This window comes from Brachyistius frenatus, unplaced genomic scaffold (genome assembly GCF_029030835.1).
Source record: "Brachyistius frenatus isolate BFR_SWC_R1_liver_20210118 unplaced genomic scaffold, ASM2903083v1 Contig_38, whole genome shotgun sequence".
NCBI classification, from domain to species: domain Eukaryota; kingdom Metazoa; phylum Chordata; class Actinopteri; family Embiotocidae; genus Brachyistius; species Brachyistius frenatus.
Genome location: NW_027210637.1, coordinates 2785700 through 2807456, shown reverse-complemented (window position 1 = coordinate 2807456; position 21757 = coordinate 2785700). Strand labels below are relative to the sequence as shown.

General features: G+C 41.9%; 1 protein-coding gene across 1 annotated transcript in view; it reads right to left on the bottom strand.

The window, feature by feature from the left end:
- The window catches only part of utrn (utrophin), a 178638-nt gene that overhangs the window by 133842 nt on the left and 23039 nt on the right, over window positions 1-21757 (bottom strand). Inside the window, exons 8-34 of the mRNA XM_069701803.1 lie at window positions 21035-21150; window positions 20265-20431; window positions 16624-16854; window positions 15217-15398; window positions 14289-14439; window positions 13785-13904; window positions 13422-13523; window positions 12866-12973; window positions 12498-12677; window positions 11841-12004; window positions 11606-11729; window positions 11439-11526; window positions 10488-10732; window positions 9654-9822; window positions 8334-8461; window positions 6947-7084; window positions 6758-6871; window positions 6357-6512; window positions 5811-5981; window positions 5449-5640; window positions 4602-4736; window positions 2880-3029; window positions 2187-2348; window positions 1737-1868; window positions 1361-1534; window positions 1008-1163; window positions 752-922 (exon numbers count right to left, since the gene is read on the bottom strand). Of these exons, the coding sequence (XP_069557904.1) occupies window positions 752-922; window positions 1008-1163; window positions 1361-1534; window positions 1737-1868; window positions 2187-2348; window positions 2880-3029; window positions 4602-4736; window positions 5449-5640; window positions 5811-5981; window positions 6357-6512; window positions 6758-6871; window positions 6947-7084; window positions 8334-8461; window positions 9654-9822; window positions 10488-10732; window positions 11439-11526; window positions 11606-11729; window positions 11841-12004; window positions 12498-12677; window positions 12866-12973; window positions 13422-13523; window positions 13785-13904; window positions 14289-14439; window positions 15217-15398; window positions 16624-16854; window positions 20265-20431; window positions 21035-21150 (4126 nt within the window). The remainder of the gene's footprint in view (window positions 1-751; window positions 923-1007; window positions 1164-1360; window positions 1535-1736; window positions 1869-2186; window positions 2349-2879; window positions 3030-4601; window positions 4737-5448; window positions 5641-5810; window positions 5982-6356; window positions 6513-6757; window positions 6872-6946; window positions 7085-8333; window positions 8462-9653; window positions 9823-10487; window positions 10733-11438; window positions 11527-11605; window positions 11730-11840; window positions 12005-12497; window positions 12678-12865; window positions 12974-13421; window positions 13524-13784; window positions 13905-14288; window positions 14440-15216; window positions 15399-16623; window positions 16855-20264; window positions 20432-21034; window positions 21151-21757) is intronic.

The following is a 21757-nucleotide window of genomic DNA, read 5'->3' as shown; positions in this document are numbered from 1 at the left end:
TTGCCATATCTGCTAGCTGTTGTTAGACTGCTGTGCAGACACTGCTGTACACAAAAAAGAAATGAATGAATTACAGGTTACATGAACCAAAATAAGAGCCTGACTTGAAATCCTAAAACTGAGAAAGAAAGTTCACTTTCAAATGTCTTTGCATTTAAAAACGTCAAAAAAAGAAAAGCACATTTATGAACAGCTACAGTTGATTAACTAAAATAAAAAGGCAACACTTTCTACACTATATTGTGCTGCGGTGCTTTTAATAGCTCGGTGTGAGCCAGCAGGTCATTAATAATTCATACCAAGGCAGTTTTAATACCGTTTCTGAGTCAGGTCAGTGTGTTGAATCGTATAAAAGCGTCAGTCCTTTCCACTGAATTAGGATCAGAGAAAACTGAAGCAGTATTAAAAAGCTTCAGTAGTTTTCTCTTAATAATGTTTCAAAGTTCATCATGTTAGAGAAACAGATGTGTTCAGGAGCAACAAATTGTCCCTCTGCTCCATCTACTGGTAAGAGACAGAAGTACTTCTTTGATTCTGCTAAAAAGATCTGCTGAAAGGTTTGTTTGATGTGGAAAATGTTACACTTTTATTTAATACATGTATAATCAAACTAAATTAAGGAAAGCCCAGTATTGGCTTTTATTGTTGCTTCTCGTGTTTTTCATTCATTTCTCTAAATGACGTTTTTTTTTTTAAACAGTAAAATGTCTGCTCTCAAAGAAAACTTCCACACACATGGATGTTTACTTACATTAGCCCATGCAATCTCAGCATCAATGTCAGCTGGCATGTCGCCGCAGCTATTTTTCTGTTGGAGCTGGGCCTCATTCGTGGTCAGCCAGTCCTGCAGAGCAGCACTCTCTTTCTGGAACTTTTGAGACAGAGACAAAGCTTTTTCCATGTCCTGCTTGCCCTCTGTTACCTGTGAAGAGAATGTTGACACAAAAATATTGAGTATTATTTATAATCCTAAATGAGTGGCATTTTGTAGAACAAGAATGATTTACCTGTCCCCCTAGGTCATTGTAGAGCAGTTTGAGAGCAGTAAGCTGCTCGTCCATGGCTTTGGGGTTCTCCGTCTGCTGTTTTTGCACAATCTGGCGACCTGTTTTTATCACCGTCTCCACCTCCAGCTTCACCTCACTCAGCAGCTTGTACAGTTTCTATACAGCAAAAACCCATGAAATACAGTATGTATCAGTTGTGTGAGTGAGATTGATTTGTACGTCTTTGTCTGCTGAAACAGGTGGCGATGTTGGCAGATAACTTCAGATCAGCTACAAATCAACAAGTTAAAAGAGACAAAAACATAAATGGAATATATATAAATATATATAAAATAGAAAGATCTAAGTCTCACCATACAACCACTGAGGTGGGACTGGATTTTTTCCGGTTCCACATCCTTAATATCCAGGATGTGCAGCTCAGCTTTGGCACTTTCAAGGACCCTTTTACAGTCCAACATGCGCTGCTCAAAGTTAGCAGGCTTCTGGAACAGCTGGTACTTCGTGGAGATCTCCCTCAGTTTTCTCTGCAGCGAGCAACGCAAAAGGTTAAAAAGGTTACACGTCTATCACAGCACAGATAGCACACCACTACTCTTACTGCACTGCCATGAACCCGCATTATTTCCATCGTTTTCGATGTGATACGAGGACTGTCATCTGATAATGTAGTGACGTGACAGGAGGAGAAACCACTTCCTCACACTGTCCAGTAGGAGTCAGTGTTACCTGGAGCTGGTCCAGCATGGTCCCACCACGGGTCGTTTTGCCATCAGCGGTGGGAGGAGGCAGGTTGACCACGTTCCTTTTCCTCATCTCCTCCACTGTCACCTCGTGGGCTGCAATCTCTGCCCCGATCGTCTGAAGGAAACGTGAACACAAGAACATGCACCTTGAGTAAGATACACACACACAAATGCACAATATTACTTTTTTTTCCCCAAGCAGACAGGTAACATTCAGGTAGATGTGCATACATACCACAATGTTCTCAGGGGACTGAAAATTGAAATGTAAATGTAAGCAGGATTTATGGGATATATATATATGGGAAATATTTCACTACTAATCACTTAGCCCCGAGCTGCAGAGAGGGCCCTCGGGCTCGGAGGCTTCTCCAAGTGTCAAATCTCATTTGGTGGGTCTTGTGAGTGTGAATGTGTTTTGTGTTCACCGTACCTGTGCCTCCTGTGGGAGCTGGAAGGCGTCGATGCGATCAGTGAGGTAGGAGGTGAGTGTGTGGTCCAGCTGGCTCAAGGACTCGTGCAGCGTTTGGAGAGACTGTTCATTCTCCTTAAGCGTCTGCAGCTGCTGCTCGAGGCTGATCTGCCGGTTCACTGCCTGGACGAGGACACAGACAGCGAGTCGTGGGTTTGGAACTCTGACGGTCAATATACACGACTATTGAATCCTGATCAAGTGCCAATAGTTGAAAAAAAGTGTCTGTAATAGCTGATGATAATAATAATAATAGCTTAACCATTACACTGCAGGAATGCAAAGAGCCCGTCTCAAATACGTCTTGTTTCTGTTGTACTTAATTGGATGTGACAATGCATAAAGGCATATTTTCATTCATAACAAAATAGTAAGTAAGTAAGGGAGTATACCAAAAGTGTGCTAATAAATGTACCCTGTAAAATCTTCGTACAATACCTGGAGACAATTTCATCTGTACATTTTACAGATAATTTTGGGGAGAATGACTCTGGGGGAAATTAATTAGCAAAAAATATAATTAAATACAAATCCCTACATTAAAAGAATCCACACATCTATTAAGATCTATTGAGAAAGAATTCCAAACATAACTTGCTTTTAACACAGCAATGAGCAAAAATGACCACGCATGCACAAAGACAAGGTCCTGACCTGGTGGTTGAGTTGCTCGTAGCGGGAATTGAAGGCCTCTAGTTTTTCGCTAATGAGTTCATCAAGTATGCCCCCGTCTATCAGCGTCTGACCCAGCTCTCTGATTTGCGTCCGGTTGTCCCCGGGGTGGCGAAGCACACTCTCTAGAGACTAGTGGTGGATGCAGAGATGGAGAAAAGGGTACATGTATGAGCGAGAAATTTCAAATAAATTAAGGAAAAGGGGATGAGAAGAAATGACCACGAGGAAGAGAAATTCTCCAAAAAACCAATCCTTCGATAAAGCTGCAACAAAGATCAAGAAAGTTGCTTTCCAGTTCCAAAGAATTTGCCTCAGAAAACAGAAAAAACACAGAGCTTGGCTTATAACCAGACACAAAATATTAAAAGAAAATCCAGTAAATAAGTAAAAAGCAGGAAGTGTGTGGGTTTGTGTGCATGAAAGATTGAGAAAGAACCAAACAAGCTGAGCCAACAGATGGAGTGCAGATGCAGGAATTGCTCTGCTGGGTGTGTCACATAGACGCAAACCCCCAAAAAGATGATAACTGAACGAGAAATGAGGGGCGAGTGAGAGAGTGAGCCTGTCGAGTGACGGTACTTGTTTGGATCCAACAGTCATTGTTTATGTCGGGTCATTAAATGTGCTTTTCCTTCCCGGAGGTAATGGACAGAGAGAGCAACAGCCCACCCCCCACCCCCCCTCCCCCTTCCAGAGGGGTGAGTCTGATTAGGAAACTGGGAGGATGGGAAGCGTGAAGGGTGAGAGAACAAGGTTCAGATGAGTTAGAAGGGAGAGAGAGAAAGAAAGGGATGTATTGGGGGAGAGAAAGAGAGAAACATTAAGGCAAAAATACATAATAAGGACGCAGATGAGAGGGGAAACCTTGTCTTCAAGGGTCTTCAATTTCCTTCATCACTATGCGATGTTACAGAAGCAGCACTGTGATTAAAGTGTCTTTGACAGTAATGCTGCAGGCAGTTTACAGATTTAGCAGCAGAGCAAGTCAAAGCAGAAGAAATTTGGAAGACAAATCAAAGACAAAGGAGGCTATTAACATAATGGTACACATGCAATGACTGATTGGTATGTGTTGTGAAGCATGAACCCAAGTCTTCAGTTTGAATGCATGTTTAACAGTGGGAGATGGTGTTATAGCTCATATCTACATCTATCTAATAAGCAAAACAAGCACAATTGAAAACGCATTTGAAGATGGATGGCTAGTGTCACTAACTTATGAATTGTGATTCACATATTCATGAAGCAACTCTTTTCTACAATGAGTACGACCAACAATTATATCTGATTTTTAATTCATATTTTTTGACATGTGCCTTGAGCTATGAAGAATGAATATGTGCATTTTCCCCAAAAAAGATTTCAAAAGTCATTTTGACACAGACAAGTTTCCTGAAATTATGTAGATGCACAAATGATGTCAAGACTAATGTTTTTCTTTGTTTTATGACTTGTTGCCCTAAACAAAACAAAAAATCTACAATGTCATCATCAGTCTTGTGTCAAAAAAATGGTTGCATCTTTTTTCCCTTTTGCAGATAATATGTCATAGACATCTTCTAATTGTATTAAAAGTTACTAGTGCCACACTTAAATATGAATTGTCTAGAAATCAGAGAAAAACAATTCCAAAGAAAAACAAGGGAAGGAAAAGGAGTATGACAGTAAATGAGAAATTTAATGGGAATAGTGTTTGTGTACCTCCAAAGCTTCATTCACAGCCTCAATGCTCTCTGGTAGGTTGTCAGTAGCTTGGACCTTCTCCTCCAGAGTGTTGAGCCAACCCTGCTCCATATCCAGGTACTGAAGCAGCTCCATCCAACAAGACCAAACCTCCTATACAGCACAACCCAACACACACACACAAACAAACACAATCGAAAACATTAAAAAGAAAATGAAAAAAAGACTCATGATGTTACTATGAAGTGACAGCCTTATTAAATAAAACAACAAAACTCTAGGATAAAGAGGAGGTGGTGAGTAATGGACTTTAGGCAAAGAGTATAAATGAATAAAAACACAACTGAGTGACGTGTTCGACCTTTGCCCTGCAGAGTCTGTGGGGATGATAATCAAAAACAATGCCCCTAACGATGACTTTACACTTGTAGATTAATGCTGAAAAACACAAATCAGCAGTTTTCCCTTCAACCGTCTTTTTTTTTCCTGCATAAAAATTAACAAAAGAGAGCTCAAAATATGACACATCGCAAAAACCGACCTGTCATCCCAAGACGGAAACGGGAGATTCGCAAGCTGACGGCCAAATTGGGCAACTGATAAATAAAACAATGATTTATTTTTGTGTTAATATGCGCCATAGCAGCTAACTTATATGCAATGCATTGACAAAGTGCTTCTTCTTTTGATATCTTCAGTCTAAAAGTACATGCTGTGAAGCACAAGTATTTAAAAAAAAAAAAAAATTTAAATCAACAATAAAAGCATAGCTGACCATCGCTTTTAAATAAATTTGTGAAGCCAGTACGGATAATTTGTCAGACCAGGAGGACACAGGAAGACCTAACACCCAGACAAACATTACCTCCAGGGTGTGACATTTGCTCTTGAGGCGGTCACAGAGCTTGTGGTAGTTGGCCAGTACCCCCTCTAGCTCTGAGGTCAGCTCCTGTCCACTGCCTCCTTCAGGGGGCGATGTTCGGGACACCAGCATGTTGATGCTGTCTTTCAGGATCTTCACCTTCACCTCTTTCTGTAGCACATCCTCTTTAGCCCGCTTTGAGAGATGAGGACATGCAAGAGGACAACAACAATCGAGACAGAGAGAATTAGACCAAAACAAAAATAAAATAAAATACACAACATAATTTACCAGAGTGTCTCCTATTTCACCACAGCTTCCAAATGAAGCGTTTTATTTGGTTATTTGCACGCCTCCACTCCCACCTTCATCTCCTCCAGCGATGCCTCCAACTCTTCAGGACTCTTGTACTCAAAGTCCCTCATGAGAAACTCCTCGTCAACTTGGGTCATCCACTCCTGCATCTCCGTCAGGTCTTTCCTCAGATTCACCTGCTTCTCCCGATTCTCTGCCACACGCTCCTGATGGCTCAGGAGCTGGAAGGAAACACATGCAGAATAACTTGGGTAAGACCTAAATTATTGTTGTAAATTCATTAAGACCAGACATTACGTGTAACCAAGATTATTAGAATGAATCCACATACAGATAGACTGTTAAAAAAAAATTAAATTAAAATAATAAACAACAATAAAATAAAAATGTCCCCTTGGAGATTAATAAAGTAACTTACCTAACCTAACCTAAAACTGAAGCACAAGTGCACACCCTTAAAATATTGTACAACATTTAAGTGTCTTTGGACTACAGATATCGGGAACAATTTAATCATACAAAACAAAAAGTAATACTGTAACCAACCTCTAATTAAATTAAAATACAAAAAGCACACATACAAAGTTTCTCCTCACCTTCTTGCTGAGCGTGGCCCACCTGCCCTGGCACTCATCCAACTTATCCTGCCCCCACTTGGCCAATCCTGGGACTGCAGTCCCTTGTACAGCACTCACATTCTCTCCCATCTGCTTCAATGAACCTTCCACTAACTCCATCTCATTCACATACTCCTGGTTATCAGGAAAAGAAAGGAATTATTTCAGTGTAATACTATAACACCAAACATGAATTCAGTAAATAATTCCAGCCAAGGGAAAAAAAACATTCAAAATTGTTTTCGAGATTGCCGTCTTAACAAAAGCAACACTAAGAGTAGCTTTAAAGTTGCAAAGTTCCCATCTCTGCCAATGCTATACCGAAATTTGGAACAAAAACTAACAACTACCGTTTTCATTTTTTTGCATTTATCTCTCACCTTGCACTGATTCAGTTCTTTCTGTAGATTCTCCGTGTTGCCCAACCCTGTGGCATCCCGAGACAACAGCTCCTGAACCGCATCCAGCCAACGTTCCACTTGCTCCAAACGCATCTAAATACAACATTAATTATTGTTTGTTTATTTACAGTCGTTGGCTTTCTATATCAGCAATTACAGCAACTCTACCTGATTGTCCTTCATGCTACCCAGAATGCACTGCACCATGCCTAGCTCCTCGCGGGCCCTGGAGGAGAGCTGACTCCATTTGTGTAGTTCTGCAGGGTCGGAGGCTTGCTGTGTTTGCTCAATCTCCAGACAGAGGCCCTGAGGTGAACAAGAGTTCAGGCTTAATATGACACGTCCGGCTTCTGTGTGTACAGTAAGTAACTCTGGGAAACTCTTGGAATTGACTCTGTAAAAATTACACTAAAACATACTGTGTTCAACTGTGAATCATCTCCTTGGTGACGAAATAATAAGTGGTCCTTAATTTCTTTGACTGAATGAGGCCGGATAGTGTAAAAAAAAAGATTCTTTAAACGTGCGTGTCTGTCGTGTCTATTTTAAAAAGGGTTCAAAAACTGTTTAAGCACAGGATTTATCCCATATTTTTTAATACTGTGAAGTCATTAGGTCATATTTACATGCTGTAATATGGATCAATTTATATTGAAAGAAACAATACAGAGTCAATAAGACAGTTTTCACCTACTGTCATTTGGCTAACTGCTAACTGAAGTTGGAGACACTGTCAGTATGTTGTGGTTGTTGAGCTGACTGGTTCAGCGGCTTCACACTGAGCTGCTAGGAGCTTTGTGTTGCATGCATGGGCATGCTGCCCAGACCATAGCGCTAGAAGATCCATTATTCTCCTAAGTATATGTCATGCAAGCGAGCCAATAATATGGGCAGATGTATCTGTAACTAGAAACAGAATTTGAATAATGTATATTTGAATTGCTCAATTTGAGTAACTGCATAACAGTTTTTTTATTTGAGTCACATATCTTAAATTTGTCTTATCTAACTAATTAATTAATTACAATGAAAAACGCAATCTGAAGAAAATATGAAAATTTTAATTTACTAGTTTGAAACTAAATTTCCATAACACACGTCACAGGTGCGCTCCAGTACTTCAACAAATATCAGACATTGCCGTGTGCCTCGTCCCCGCCCCTCCTTCCACGGCACCGTGCCCTATCTGCCATGATAACAAGAGCGCAGACGGAACCACATTCCACCGAAGGATGGAGGAGGAGACAAACACATACTTACAGATCGAGACTACATACAAAAGCACACAGACACCCTCTCCTTCTTACACAAACGTTAAATACAGTGCAGAGGGAACTGAAGGGCTGATACAGGGGCCTATTGTGTTTGACAGCAGACACAGATTGACACTCGCACTGATATACTGCACATACAAGCACAGACACAGACAAAGCAACAATAAGGGATTAAATCTTGCAAGCCAAAAGGTCAAAAGGGCACCTGTGTCATGAGCTACAGTATAACAAATATATCTCTGTATTTGGAAGAATATGATCAGGATTATGAAACTACTCACCTGTGCCTGTTCCACCGCTCCCTCTGTTGTAGGCATGTCCACCATCCCTTCTCTCAGAGTGGCCAACCTGGCCTCTAGACCCTCCACTGCACTCTGTACCACTGGCCTGGCTTCAAGACTAGCCAAGGCTGGAATAAGGCCAGGACATTGTGAGGAAAACAGAGCAGAAAACACAGTATTAAGTGAATGTATTACAACTTTTGCGTTATTGCTGAAGCAACAGGTTTTCTACCACAAGGGGGCAGTGAGCTGGTTCGGTTATTCCCCGTGTACGTGTAGACAGGCGTGTGTTTTCCATGCTCTTGGTGGATCCCAGATGTTTGATAGCATGTTCTCAAAATAAGTTTAGTTGCACTCTTCTCACCAATTTTTGAAAACATTATAAAACCACAGCTGTTGTTCCATGCAACCCTGAACAGTTACATAGAACACATTTTCACACCGATATATATTGAGTGATTACATTTAATTTTTCTTTTATTCTAATACTTCTGGTTCATCTCCTCTTCACGGCGGTCTCTCTTCCCCTCTACTTCCTTGTCTGTTAATTACCAGGTGATTTAATGCTTACGTAATCTGGCGATGTGTATAAATACAAAGCGTAGAGCGTGGAGTGTAAGGGTGGGGTGGAGGTGAGGTGGTGAGAGAGAGGCCCCAGCAAGAAGCAAACTGCCCTCAAGCAGAAACAAAATGGTTTTCCTTGGCTCTCTTCCAAATCCTCAGTCATAAAAGCCCAAGAGGTATCGCAAAACAAACGTGCGCGGACACACACACGATCAGGGTGTATTCAAATCTACGTTAACAGACTCATTTTTGGCCAAGAGCAGTGCACGTAAATTCCAATGGTAAAACGGTAACTGATTTCCAGGACAGCTCCAGGTCCAAGTCACGTCCTCAGGCAGAGATGGAGCAGTCAGAGGTATGATCTTACACACAATCGCTCACACTTATGCGTCAGCTTGTGGAGGCCATATAAGGCCATCATCTATTACTTGTGGCCAGCCAACGATTCATATAAAAGCTGATGTCAAATTTACACAACCCATGCGGGACTGAGCTGGGCTGGACTCAAAGAGTGATGGCTAAAACGCTATCACTCTTTGAGTCTCCCTATGAACTGGAAAGCTTTGGATCAAGAACAAGGAGAGAGAAATAGACCCTTGTTTTAAGGGAGGCTTGAATCTCTTGTCCTGAAACTCTCTAGAATAGGAGGATGTCTCAAAGCTGTCAGGTTTCTTGAAGCAATATGGTACAGAGTTTTGGACTCAACTTTATCAGCGCTGACTGAAGAATTATGTTAAAACAGTCAAGCAGGAGTACCTTCGTTGACTCCTTGGTCTCTGCTCTGCAGCTGCTGCAGTGTTGAGGCGTGATGAGCAGATACCACCACCATGCTGTCTTTCAGTGAGGGCCCGGCTCCCAGTGAACCTGCCTCCACAGACAGCTGCTCCAGTCGTGGACTGAACGCAGTGACCTGACCAAGCCGGGACTGAGGAACACAAGAGGAAGAGGAGAATTTATTCATGCGTTTCATGAAAAATTTGCTGTTAATATACATTCAGACAGAAAGACATTTTATAGATTTGAATGAAGATGAGGTTATCCCATTGCCTTAAAAACAAGTGACGTGTAAATAATGACATTTGAAGGTCAGACCTGACACATTAGAAAGCAGCAACATATTACTGACCTCCGTTTGTTTTTGATGCATAATGATGAGACAAGTTAGAAAATGTTTGCTTTTTTTAGTTTGCTTGTATATTATCTAGTCATCTGTCACACTCATCTTAAATTAATTAAAAACATCTACTCTTTCAAAATGTGGAAAAGTACACACACACTGCTGCAGTGAGTTAGCGGACAGCTCTGAAAGTTACTGAATGAAGTCGTGCTTTACACTGACAGGCTTTCCCTCCCTGCTCCAAGTTAATTAGTCTCAAATTGCAAAATCTTAGCTTCACACTTTAAGACACAGCAGAGAGGGTTTTATTCGTCTCAGTCTGTGCACCTTCTACTGACTTTGCAAGCATTTGAATATCTCATAACTTTATTTACTACATCCATATTTTTCACTCATGGTTGATTTGATGTATAATGGTCTTTTAAAGTGTTTCATCTCTGCTGTAAAAACCGTTACGTTTGTGTAAATCTTACTTGACATTCTTGACTGAGGTTTCCGAGTTCAACCTCGTTGCACTTTTCTACAGCTGAGGTCGAGTCCAGCCACCGGTCCTGTTCCACCAAGACCCGGTCCAAGTCTGCAAGTTCTAGAGAAACCGCTCTGACCCGGGTCTGAGTGTGAACCCGCTCATGGGCTGCCTGCAGCTCCCTCGCACAGGCATCCCACTCAGTCTGAAGCAGGTCTATGTTTGTCCTCACCGAGTCCACACACACAGCCTCTGTAGGAAGACACAGAGAGACAATGACTCACATCGAACGCAGTTAAATAAATCATAAGGTAGACTCTAAAAGTATATTTTTATATCATTTAGTCTGAATGTGTCTGAGTCAGAAGCTTTATGGGGGAGACCGAGGCTCCAGCGTATTTATTAACACTTGGGGATGAAAACAAAATTGGAAAGCAGAAAAAAAACGAATGAGAGAACAGCAGATATGATGGAACAAAACGAGCTAAAAGTTCAAAAGTTTGCTGTTTAACAAATATACTCCAACTTAGCAGTGCTGCTCCGCCGCCCCTTACTGCCTTAAGAACAGTGTAAACACATAAAAATCCTGAGTGCCTCTTCAATTCATTATGCAAGTTATATGAAATCAGCAATCCTGACAGATTTTTATAACTCTGTCCACAAACAAACACAAAAGCACATTTAGATTACTGGCATCTAAAACTGAATAAGGCATGTAAATACCCAGAAAATACCAAGCATCTACAGAAAAGTAGTAAAACTTACAAGACAAACACGTTTGACAGGGAAATGGAAGATTTTTGTTTGAGCCAGTACTCATGAGCTGCTTCAAGACAATAAATATGATTTAGGATCTTAACACACTTTAGAGGAACATGTTTGACAAAACTTAAATGATCTGTTTAGAATAATTATTTGGTTTGTTGTGTGTGAGGGGAAGTTGCTCTTCGCTTCATACCTCGCTCTAGCTGGTCCATCAGGCCTCGTCCCTCCTGGATCACTTCACTAACTGTGGTGTCCTTTTCTTTCAGTTGCAACTCCAAAACCTAAAGTCAACACATGTTTTCAAACCATCTCCTATAAATCTAAGTTGATTTTCTTAAGAAATACCATTTGCATTTTTACCTTTAGATTATTCTGCAGGTCTGGGGTGTCAGGTGCAGTCTCAGGATGTGTGGAGGCCAGTGCCTGAGCGGACGTCTTCCATGTTTTAATCCAGCTCAAGAAGTCAGAAAGCTTATTTTCAAACCTGCAGAACACAGAACAAAATGTGTGCAGTGGTGTGTGCTTAAAAGGCTTTTATTCTGAAACTTTTCTGGCAAGGGAGATGTAATGTGTCTGTTTGTGTGCCAGTTCCTACATTCTTGTGACTTCTGCATCTGTCTCCACGAGTCGTTTCTTAGGGGGAGCAGGTGGGGCCAACTCCTGGTCAGCGATCGAAGCAGCCGCAGCCACAGCAACTGTATCCACGACGACCTGTTCTTCCACCTGAGTCATCCCAGCGTCCGTCACAGCTTCCATTACCTGAGCAGTGAGAAGGGGACTATTAGAAATCAACCACAGCTAACAAGTCACAAAACAAATAACCTGCAGACCAAAGCATTTTCCAGCATATATTCTGGTCTGTGTGTGTGTGTGTGTGTGTGTGTGTGTGTGTGTGTGTGTGTGTGTGTGTGTGTGTGTGTGTGTGTGTGTGTGTGTGTGTGTGTGTGTGTGTGTGTGTGTGTGTGTGTGTGTGTGTGTGTAACATAAGGAGCTCAGCCTTGCTCTCGTGCAAACAGAGAGCAGAGGAGAGGAAGGCAACAAAGCCAAAATCACCACTAACAACCAGGTTTCAAGTTGCGTCCCTTGTCCACAGTATAGCTTCACGTTATCAGACGTAATTATCAGATGAGATTTCATTAGCAGAACAATACCAATCCTCAGAAAAAATGTTCTTGCTCATCAACCAATATTACATCAGCCACTGATATATCATGCATCCCTTGCAAAGAATGGACAAGTCCACGACCCTAACCTGGAACGATAAGTCCTCCAGCTTCTGCACCAGGTTGTCCCATCTATGCGCTAGTTCCTCTGTGTCTGCCTCGATCTTGGCTCCTGCATCAGCACTTCGCAGCAGCTGTATCACGTCCTGTCCCGCATCAGACAGGTTGTCCAGAGTCCTCCTCTTCTTTTCCATGTCTTCCTTTAAAATCTAAAAGAATGAAAGACAGAAAATCTGATGCTACACTAAACGTCCCGAGTTCTTAAAATGAAGCTCGTTGTTGTAGCCACTAACTGCATTAGCAGCAAATAAATAAATTCAAGTTAAAATACATTATAATTCAGAGTAGATGCAACAATTGCTACACAGCTACTATTCAGAGAAGTCTCTCTACTTACTGCTAATCGTCGCACATTAGTATTAATTTCACTGGAGTCTTTAAAGTTGCTGGTCTGTACTTCACTCAGGGCCTCCTCTTTTTCAGCCAACCACACTCTAAACGAACTCTGTAGAAGAGGTGAGAACACAGATTTGATTTGAATTACTTAGCAAACTTTACAAATACCTTTACTTTCAATTTTAGGTCATCGGGTTAACATCTGAATTTGTAGAAGCAGATGTATTTCCACTTGAACAAATAGTGTTCAGCATTACATGAGGATGACAGGATGAGGATTTGATTTAAAAGCTTCTATTAAACTAAAAACAGTGAATCTGAAAGAGGAAAGATTCATTTTGCACAGAAAAGTCTTTTGACCTTGTCATTCATCTCTTAAAAACATTGAGCAGTTTTGAAAATTTGAACTTGTGACATGTTGTCTGTCCATTTCTATATAATGTAGTCTTTCAGTTCTGAATACGTTCTTTATGATTGGCCATTTAATTAGAAGGAGGGAAGAAGAACATGTATCTTGTACAAGATGTAACTGTAGTGTATGAGGCTAAACATCCTACCTGGTCTGATAGAAGCTGTTGCCAAACCATGAAGACCTCCTGCAGCTTGTGCCACCTTTCTTCCGTCCAGCGGCACACAGCAGCCCAGCGTTCACCCAAAGACTGAAGGTAAGATAAAGACAACAATTTATACAAGCAGCAACTCACTGGTAAAGCTCATTTTTACACCAGAGTTCATACACAGAAAATCTAAATTTAAGTAATGTCACCTGCAGCGTACTGCCAGATGTTGTAGATTAAGTTCAGACAACAAAACGCTGTGTAATAGACTAAGATTTGTACTTAGTGGACTGGAAGAAGGAGAGTCTTCCTCCAGTCCCTGAGCTGACAAAGGATGTTGTCAAAACAAATTCAAAGCCTTACTTGTAATTGTTCCTCCAGGGCAGCGGTGGCAGTCTCACTGCTGTTCTCATCCACCACAACCACCATGTGTGTTAGAGAGTTGACCTTTACTTGCTCTGCCTCCAAGTCATTCTGAAGCTTCTGTGAAGAAGCAAAAATAGCAAACGCAGCATGGTTACATATTACCAATTAAATGAGCTGGCAACGAAGTTATTCAGCTTTATGATGACCACAAGGTGACAGTACATGACTCTTAAAAGTGAAAGATCAAACATGTGACCTGGTGATCACAAGACTGGTTTGTTTTAGGAGAAGTGCAGAGCAAAAAGACTGTTTTCATTAACTAAATTAAAACAAATATGCATCATACCAACTTGGAGAAATGTGAGAAACAAGCACACATACACTGGATTTTTTTTTTTTTTTTTTGCATTGTACTTGATCCTGTTTATATGAAATCAATGATCCATTTTTCATTGAATACAACTCATGCAAGAAAATGTTGGAATGGGAAAGTGCATTCACTTTGTGATGCTCTATCTGTTCTTCGTAGACCTCCGGGTCTTTAGGTGCCGGTTCTGTCTCTATCCTTCTGATTCGCTCCTCCGTCTGTGACAGCCAATCAGAAAGCTGTTGTAACTGCTGTTGCTGAAGATCCATCAGGACCTCATGGAGCCTGGACAGAGAGAATGTGTGGACAAAGAGACAGTAAGGTGGGCGTGTAGAGGGGGAAAGGACATGAAAGCAAAATCAAATCAATTGCATGACCTTTAACTGCCTGTTCAGTTGTGTTTTTTAACACAGTGCCACAAACACTAAGGAGTGACAGTGCTGTCTACAGACTCCACGGACAACAAGTCATGACACACACAAGCGCACATATTTTAAATCAGGGTCAACAGATGCTGCAGTGGGCATCATGAATTCAATTTATGAACAACTGTGCAGTTGTGTGTGTGTGTTCGAAAGCAGTGTTCATAAACCTTGACAACACAGACTGAGGGTTGTTATGCCTTTAAAGGCTCAAGGTTTATCAGGTGTCGCCTTCAAGTAAGTTGCAGCCTCGTACATTCGTCAGTGGAGAAACTCAAACATCAGAGTTCAACAGTGACACAGAGCGACAGAGAGAGAGAGAGAGAGAGATGACTTCCAGTGGGCACTTTGTGGCTCATGATGTGATGGCACTGCACACTACACTGTAAAACTGTATTTTGAAGCCCTATTACTCATAAAATAGATGTGGCTTTTAACTGTTTCCAGCATAAATCAACAACTAACAAATAATTTTTTTTTTTTAAACAGTATTTTAAGTATTTCAATACTTCTATAAAACTAAAGCAGCTGTGTGTGTGTGTGTGTGTGTGTGTGTGTGTGTGTGTGTGTGTGTGTGTGTGTGTGTGTGTGTGTGTGTGTGTGTGTGTGTGTGTGTGTGTGTGTCTCTCTCTCTCTCTACCTGGCCTGGCGGTCCATGCTGGCCACTCGGAGGCTCTCCCAGCGGGAGTTGAGGAGGGTCATCTGCTCCCGGATCTCATCTTCTTCCTCTTCTGTCAGGTTGCCCTGGGCGATCAGTTGGTTACCTGCTTGCAGCACATTACCCACACTGCTCTGATGCGCAGTCAGCTCCATCATAAAGGCCTTAAAAAGAAGAAGGTATACATGGTTATGGAAATAAAATGACTGTAAATCTTCTGACTATGATACAGTTTGTGTCTTGGGAACAGAACATCCCTGGGGAAAAGACATGACTGAATTTTAAAGAAAGAAACTGACTACACAGTCTGTCTACATTACCAGATGCCCTGAAGAAATGGGTATCATGATCCGGATTATTCTGACATGGAGGCCTGATTATAAAGTCACTATGATCTGAGGCTCCACGCTACCACTTGGCTCCCACATACCAACATCTGGATATGTTTGTCACCCTACCGCTCCCTTCACAAGGTAGAACACTTAATGATGCCCTGCAGAAACACTGGGCATCACTTCTGCATGCTTGTATTTACGTGTGGTGCTGCAGCAACAGTCAAACAAGGTGAAAACAGTGGAGAAAGAAAAACATTTTTGAAGAAATACAACAAATGTGTTTGCCTCTTAACAACTCTGGTATTTTGCTTTTATGTCATTGTAGCAATGGGACAGCCAGCGAATTAAATTATTGTCCGTTTCTCTGAGCTCTCTGGATGAGTAGGCCTTTTTGACAGGACCTCTGAGCACTTTGTTTTTGAGGCTTTGCTGGAGAAACTGGTGTGACAAGGAGAACAACACAGCCGAAGCAAACTGAATAGATTTTTTTCGACCTCCTGAAAATCCTGGCTATTAAAGAGGCTTTGGATCTTGTTGCTCTGTCTACCAGCTTTCTGCTTTGACCTGGATTCCAGACATTCATCTTCACAAATATTCAGATTTCAGCCAGGGGAATCCAGCCAAAGCCCCTTTATACACATGCACAGGCACAAACCTTGCAACTATGCCTTGTCAAGCAAGCAAGCAAGCTCTGGGCCAGGGCACCGTAGAGTGCTATGTGCCACTGTTCTCGCAAGAATTCCTGGCATTCCCAACGTGTACGGAGCATGTACTGCTGGTTGTGGGGGGCCTCCATCTGTGGGATTCTGTCTTCTGTCTCAATGACAGTGACAGTGTTTGGAGGAGAAACTGCTGTGCTAGTCAATAACATATGGATCGTCATCATTTGTCTAAAAACTTTTCCAAACTGTATGTTCTGCTTTTGTGTTTTACAGTTTCAGGAATAAATGACCACAGGATGAACGACAGAGTTGTTGAGTTTGGACGTCTGTAACTGTACATGCACGCTTGCATCTCTGCATGCCTTGAGTCAACCTGCATATCTGTCTTTTACCTCGTGTGTGTGAAATTGCTCTTTGACTTCTTCCACATCGTCCGACACCTCGTCCTGAATCTGCAGGGCATCCTCGGCCGACAACAGCCAAGTCAAAACCTCCTCCAGCGTGGTCTGGTAGCTGTCAAGGTCCACCTCCTGCAGGCTGGCCTCCATCTCCCCCTCGGTCTCGGTCAGTGTGCTGGGGGTCTCAGGCCGGGGGCTGCTGCCTGCTTCCTCCATCTGCACAGTCTGAGAAACAGAAGGAAAGGGATGGAGGCATGGGTTGACCAAATCATAGACACTGCGTTCTCATCTGCTGTTATCATTACTGTATCGATAGGAAACTATTTAAAAGTGAGTGATGTATGAAACTCAATACTCACAGAGAGGATGGAACAAGAGGGATATAGAGTATAATATAATTTTGTTATCATAGAGGGTAAAGTCCACTGTGAGAGAAAAATGTTTGATTACCCGACATGTCATGGCTAAACTAAAACTCAAACACAAAACTGAATAGGCTCTCAGGGCAATCATGTCTATCAAACATGACCGTGGCCAAAACCTCCATTTGTCCTTTGTACAATGAATTTCATCTGTGCACATCAGCTGGCGAGTTTTAAAATAGACCCAGACATCTGGGAGGGTGCTGTGCTACTCCAGAACATGCAGAGCGACCTGTCCTGCTAAGCCGAGACAAAAAAACAAAAAAACAAAAAAACAAAAAAAACATTGCTGTAGAACGTTGGGAGGTTCCTCTGGCTAACTGGGCAGGTCAATCCTAATTTTAGGAAGTCAGGAGTTTTTAAACACAGCAATAACAAAGGTAAAGTTGACTGCACAGTCAGGGAGATGGATGATGCACCTTCAAGGGAGAAATACAAGGACATGATTAGGACAATAAGGAGTAGAGGAAAAACTTGTGTTTGGACCTGTTATGTTAATTCAACATTTTCAACCATAAAAGAGCAGTAAAACACCATAAAGAAAGCAGCTACATTTCAACAAAATCTAAAATCATGAACTCTGTCAACTGCAGAGCTGTTCAACACCTCACAGACTTGCAGTGTCCTATATTAACAACAGCGCAGACAAACTAAACTATTCCAGGTTTCCATTATTGTGTGGGAAGTGTAGGAAAAAGTTTGACAGAGCTCAACAAATCTGTCTGGAGCTGAACTGGAGATAAAATCTCTGCAGTGGCAGCGATGCCAAGTCAAAGATGACAGAAATGCTAATGGATGTGTAGAGACTGGTACAGTAACAAGTCAAATAGACCTTTGTTTTCCAGGCTGAAATTACACAGCGGTAATGGCTGTGCAGTAAACTCAGCAAAGGTCACCTGCTGAAAATTTTCAGCGACCTTTTGGATATTTTGGAGGAAAAAAAAAAAAATCACAAAAGCACTGTAAGCCCTTATGTTAAACCAGCTGGCAGAGAAAGAGAGGAACAGGAAGATAAATAAAGATGAGAGAGAGGGGGGGGGACTGCAGCCTTGGTCTATTTATTGACTTGAATGGCTGTAAAATAACTGTGGTCTGGCTCAACAGAACACTTTATCATCACCAGATGATTTGCTAGGCTCAGTTCCTGCATTCATCCCTTTTGCAGTTGTGATCAGGAGCATGTAATGCATTCCCACACACACCAGTGCTTTCTAACAATATTAATGCAGGGAATGGAAATTCTTTTCATTACATCTCAAGCTGATGATACACTAAAAACAACCATTATCCAAAACAAACACCTAAACAATGTGATGAACCACTACTGTGAATCGAAAGCTCAAACCATACACAGCCATCGGAAACAAAGACCCTTTATTGTTCCTCCACTCTTCTCCCTCTCAGCAGTATTACGCATCACTTCCTATGGGAAGAGAAAGTGTGCCAGGAAAGTAAACCCTTGTTGGACCAATCAGAGCACTATTTAAAAAGACTTTTCCAGCTCTCATTCCAGGGCGTGTGAAGTATGTGCCCATGGGCAATAAAAACTTAAGAGGTGGTTTCAGGATTTTCTGACTTCTGACTGAAAACCTCTAAAATGAGCTGCCTGAAGGCTGCATGTGATCGAACCGCGCAGCAGGCAGGAAGAGGCTAAAGAGCGAACTAATATGGCGTAAAGGCATACATCATTTTAATCAATCGGATCAAGCTGAGTTTAATTGATTCCTTTTTCCTGTATTCATGAAATATGTTTAACAGGATAAAGCAACATTTTGCACAGTTTACAAACACAAGTTCATGACACAGCAGGGAAGGGCATCAAAATCAAGAAGACACTGAAATTTCCACAGATGTTAAACATTAAACTGTACTATGTGCATATCTGTTACAAACTAAAACCCACCAACACAGATACTTTAATGCTGAAACAACCTTCCTTGTCAACTCTCTGCTCGCACCCCCGTTCACATCAATTTATTCCCCCATTTCCCTTTCCATTTACAGCTCTGTGTTTCCAGCATGCAGCTCGGTCTGTTGGATAATGTCAGAGGGGTGAGTCATGGCTCTGCTCCCTATTTGCCCGTGCCTGCTGTGCTTTTCATGAGCTACGCTGGAGAGAATGAAGGAGACTGCTTTTATTCAGACTTGGAGTGACTCACTCAATCTGGCAACGCACAATAAGACACTTCACAATATTCCTTATGCCTGCACATAGCAAGGTCTGTGGCCTTCAAACTAACTGATCAGATACAAAGCACAGCGAAGCTGAAGCAGTTATGAGTTCAATTCTTTGCAGTTGTTTTTAAGGAACCTGGTCTTTCCACTCATAGAAAAAGATAATAGTTTGTTTACATCGGTGCTGACAGAGCGGTTCAGACAGGCAGTCAGACGGATCAGTTGGTCTCGAGCACCATGTCACTACTGAAATAACTGTGGTTGAGATTGTTCCACACAGTTGTTTTTAGGGACATAACAATATGTATACATGTAATCTATACAGAAATTAAATCACTTTAGCCGAGTTCATACAGCATATAGTGAGTATCACTGGTATGGAAAAGGCTAACATAGACCGAGTTAAAGCCTCTCTTTGCAGAATGAGAAGGCCAAAGGAATAATGAATGATATAATAGCGTTCATCGCTGTACACATACATTAACAAACACAAAAAGCTCGAGTCAGCAATAATCTTCTTTATATATGCATAGTTTTAAATCAAGTTAGAGCAATGCTGACTTGGTTCCTGACTGTAAACATCTGATAGCCAAGAATTATGGCTTATGAAGAACAGCGGTTGTTCAAATGAATGGAAAGAAAGCGTATTTCATTTGTGCCTCGGTTTGGATGATGATAAGTGATTCTTAATTGAATCTAGTGTCAGATTTATAAGAACCAGCTATTTGTCAGGAAAAACACTTTCCGATTCCAGTTGTGAATTCCTGAAGTTTGGACCTGCTCTGCTTCTGTGTACCAACTGTGAATTTTTGTGTGCATGAAAGAACACCTTGAATTTTTGGAGGAACAGATGTAACCACGGACTCCGGTGGACTCCCTTTGTGTGAGTAGTTCAGAAGGGTTTTAAGAATAGTACCGTGATTTGACACTTGGGTCTCGAACCCACATGTTAAACCCACTTTGCCCTGAAATGAAAAGCTTGTCTTGTACCCTCCTGTGCCATATCACACGTAGTAGCAGCTGTACTGTTTGTTTTACCTGAGTCCTGAGTCCTGAACCTGCGTCCACAGCCTCCACTTTGTATTTGCGTGGCAGGGTCTCCACCTCCCTGATAGCCTCCATGCTCACGTCTTTGGGCAACACCGCGAAAAGTGACGTTATGTACATAATGATGGACTTCTTATCTGGTAACTGCACCGCCACGTCTGAGAGAGAGAGAGCAAGATGTAGGGCAGAGATGTAGGGCAGAGAGATCAGAGATACAAATTGAGCATGAGAGGCCGGCGGGGGAGAGAGTGGGATAAAGAGGTGAAAATTACATGAGGAGCAAAGAAGTATGAGAAATAGAAGGAGATAACAGTTAAGGGAGACAGGAGGAGATTAGACAGGAAGGAAGGTGAGACAAAATGGCTGGTTGAGACAAGTCATACAAATTAAACATGGCTTTGATACAGGTCAGGTGAGACTGCCCCTCGGTCATGACATAAAAAACAAGTGTCTGGATTTAGACAGCTCAAGTATGTGCATCAAACTTCTTACAGATGTTCCGCCAAAGACAATGTTGAGGAATTTAATCCACTGAGTTCATCCAGCTGCTGGCAGAACATCTTGAACACAGACTATGTTTTAAGATTCGGGAATTTTAGGTAAACGCATATCCAACTTTTATTTCTTCCAACTACTATAAAAGGAAGCTGATGGTTGCCTTCTTAATTTCTTTGATTTTCCTAAAACCCTCCGTTAGTTGCTGTTGTCAGAATTAACAGTTTATCTCTGAGAAAAGGCTCTAAATGGCTCAATAAAGTTACCTTCGGGATCCAGTAGCCTCTCAATAGCTAGCTGGTCTTTGGCTATATTGAAGGCATGGTCGAGTCTCTCCACAGGGCTCAGCCGGACCACCTGATCCCAGCTGAACGCACCAGGCCTTTAAGACACGCGCAGAACGGCAGCAAGAAGAAAGACGGTCACTAATATAGTCACAATATGAGATCATTCATCAACCACACACGTGGAATTTATGCATTTCTTAAAAAGTGCCATGTCTGTTGGATTGAAGAAGGTTCATCTAAAAACTCATAAACCACAAGACGTTGCTTTTCAGAGGATGTTGTTTACACAGAAACACATTTGTAAATATTTGACATATTTACATATACTGAGTGTACAGATAAGACTCTTCCCCGAATAGTGCGGGAGGACTTGTGTTGAGGCTAGTTGGGTGTGGAATGTGTGTGTTCAGTGATCCACCTAAACCCGAGGCCCAGGTCTAAACCAACACTGGCCTTTCTCACAGCCCTGTGTGTACGTGTGCTCATGTCGCCAGTAAGGACAAGGGGTTACAGAAAGGGGGAAACACCTCTGAGCGTTTCTCTCCCTCTCTTTCAGACACAACAACGTAGGTGCGCACACACACCAAGCGTGAGCAGTGACATGGCAAGTCAAGCAGTGTACACACACCCTGCAGGCTGACCTGCCAACCTGACCTTCCACCACACACACACACACACACACACACTGTAGGTCTTGGTCTG